General features: G+C 56.2%; 1 protein-coding gene across 1 annotated transcript; it reads left to right on the forward strand.

Moving 5' to 3' along the window:
• Nucleotides 1-951, forward strand: P884DRAFT_82739 (uncharacterized protein). The gene has a single exon (XM_069446110.1). The coding sequence runs from the start codon at nucleotides 142-144 to the stop codon at nucleotides 790-792; it is 651 nt and encodes a 216-aa protein (XP_069300822.1). The 5' UTR covers nucleotides 1-141; the 3' UTR covers nucleotides 793-951.

Consider the following 951-nt stretch of genomic DNA (forward strand, 5'->3'; position numbering starts at 1 on the left):
GAGTTCTTCGGTTTGCGACCTTCTTGTCGAGGGCCACCTCCACCCTCGTCATGGTTTTGATGCTATCTACCCACCTGATGCTCTCGGACCTGGTTATACCGTGCAGTTTCGGGGTGGCTCGCCGCATTCAAGCAACCTACGATGGGCCGAAGGAGTTTGAAGGATTGTCTGGAGCATAACCAGGACTTCTCGCGTCGTCTTGGACCCGTCGAGCTTGTTTTCATGACTCATCAGCAAGCTCTTCGGTATGGAAGATGGATCCTTGTTCCAGGATACCTACCACAAAGGGATCTTGTCCAAATGGAAGGCCCCACGGGCAGGCTTTGTCTCTCTCTTGGAGCAGCTCTTTCAGGCTTCATGAGGGATTTGGGATTTCGAGTTCTGACCTGCTATCGTCAAACCGGTCATCGGATTTCGGGTAGCGCTGCCCGGTTCTCTTCCTGTCCGCATCTTCCCGTGGTTTCCAGACGGTGTCGCGAGCCGTGTTGGCTGTCTTGGCTGAGGACGCGGGGCCGTCATATCAGCCAACACTGCAGTTTGCTCTTGGCCATATCGCCGTGGCGGAGTCTTGGCAGGAAGTCCTCGGAGAAAGATGTGCTTCCTTCCTACTTGAATGGTGTGCGGGTGGATGATTTGCGGTGGATCTCCGCGCCATTGATTTGGACCTCGAGATTGAGCACCACAGGACGTCGCGAGAGCGGTGCTTTGGCCCTCCAGCACCCGGGCTCCGTCCCCACCGACCAGACCATATGCTGGCCACCTTCGGAGTATTCACCGTTGAGTGTGACTTGACCGTAACGGTACGGGACGACTTTGCCAGCGTTGTTCGTTTGTCGGCTGCTTCAGGAGTCTGTCGAATCGCCCGCCTTCAGGTCAGCAACTTCTTGGGCAGGCCTTTGGACGAGGGGGGATACCTCTTCATGCCTGGGTCGCTTCGAAGTCAGCAAACAA

This window comes from Thermothelomyces heterothallicus, assembly GCF_042370625.1.
Source record: "Thermothelomyces heterothallicus CBS 202.75 unplaced genomic scaffold P884_scaffold_3, whole genome shotgun sequence".
Lineage (NCBI taxonomy): Eukaryota > Fungi > Ascomycota > Sordariomycetes > Sordariales > Chaetomiaceae > Thermothelomyces > Thermothelomyces heterothallicus.

Excerpts from the sequence above, each read along its gene's own strand:
- P884DRAFT_82739 (XM_069446110.1), top strand. The coding sequence starts at position 142 with ATGGGCCGAAGGAGTTTGAAGGATTGTCTGGAGCATAACCAGGACTTC.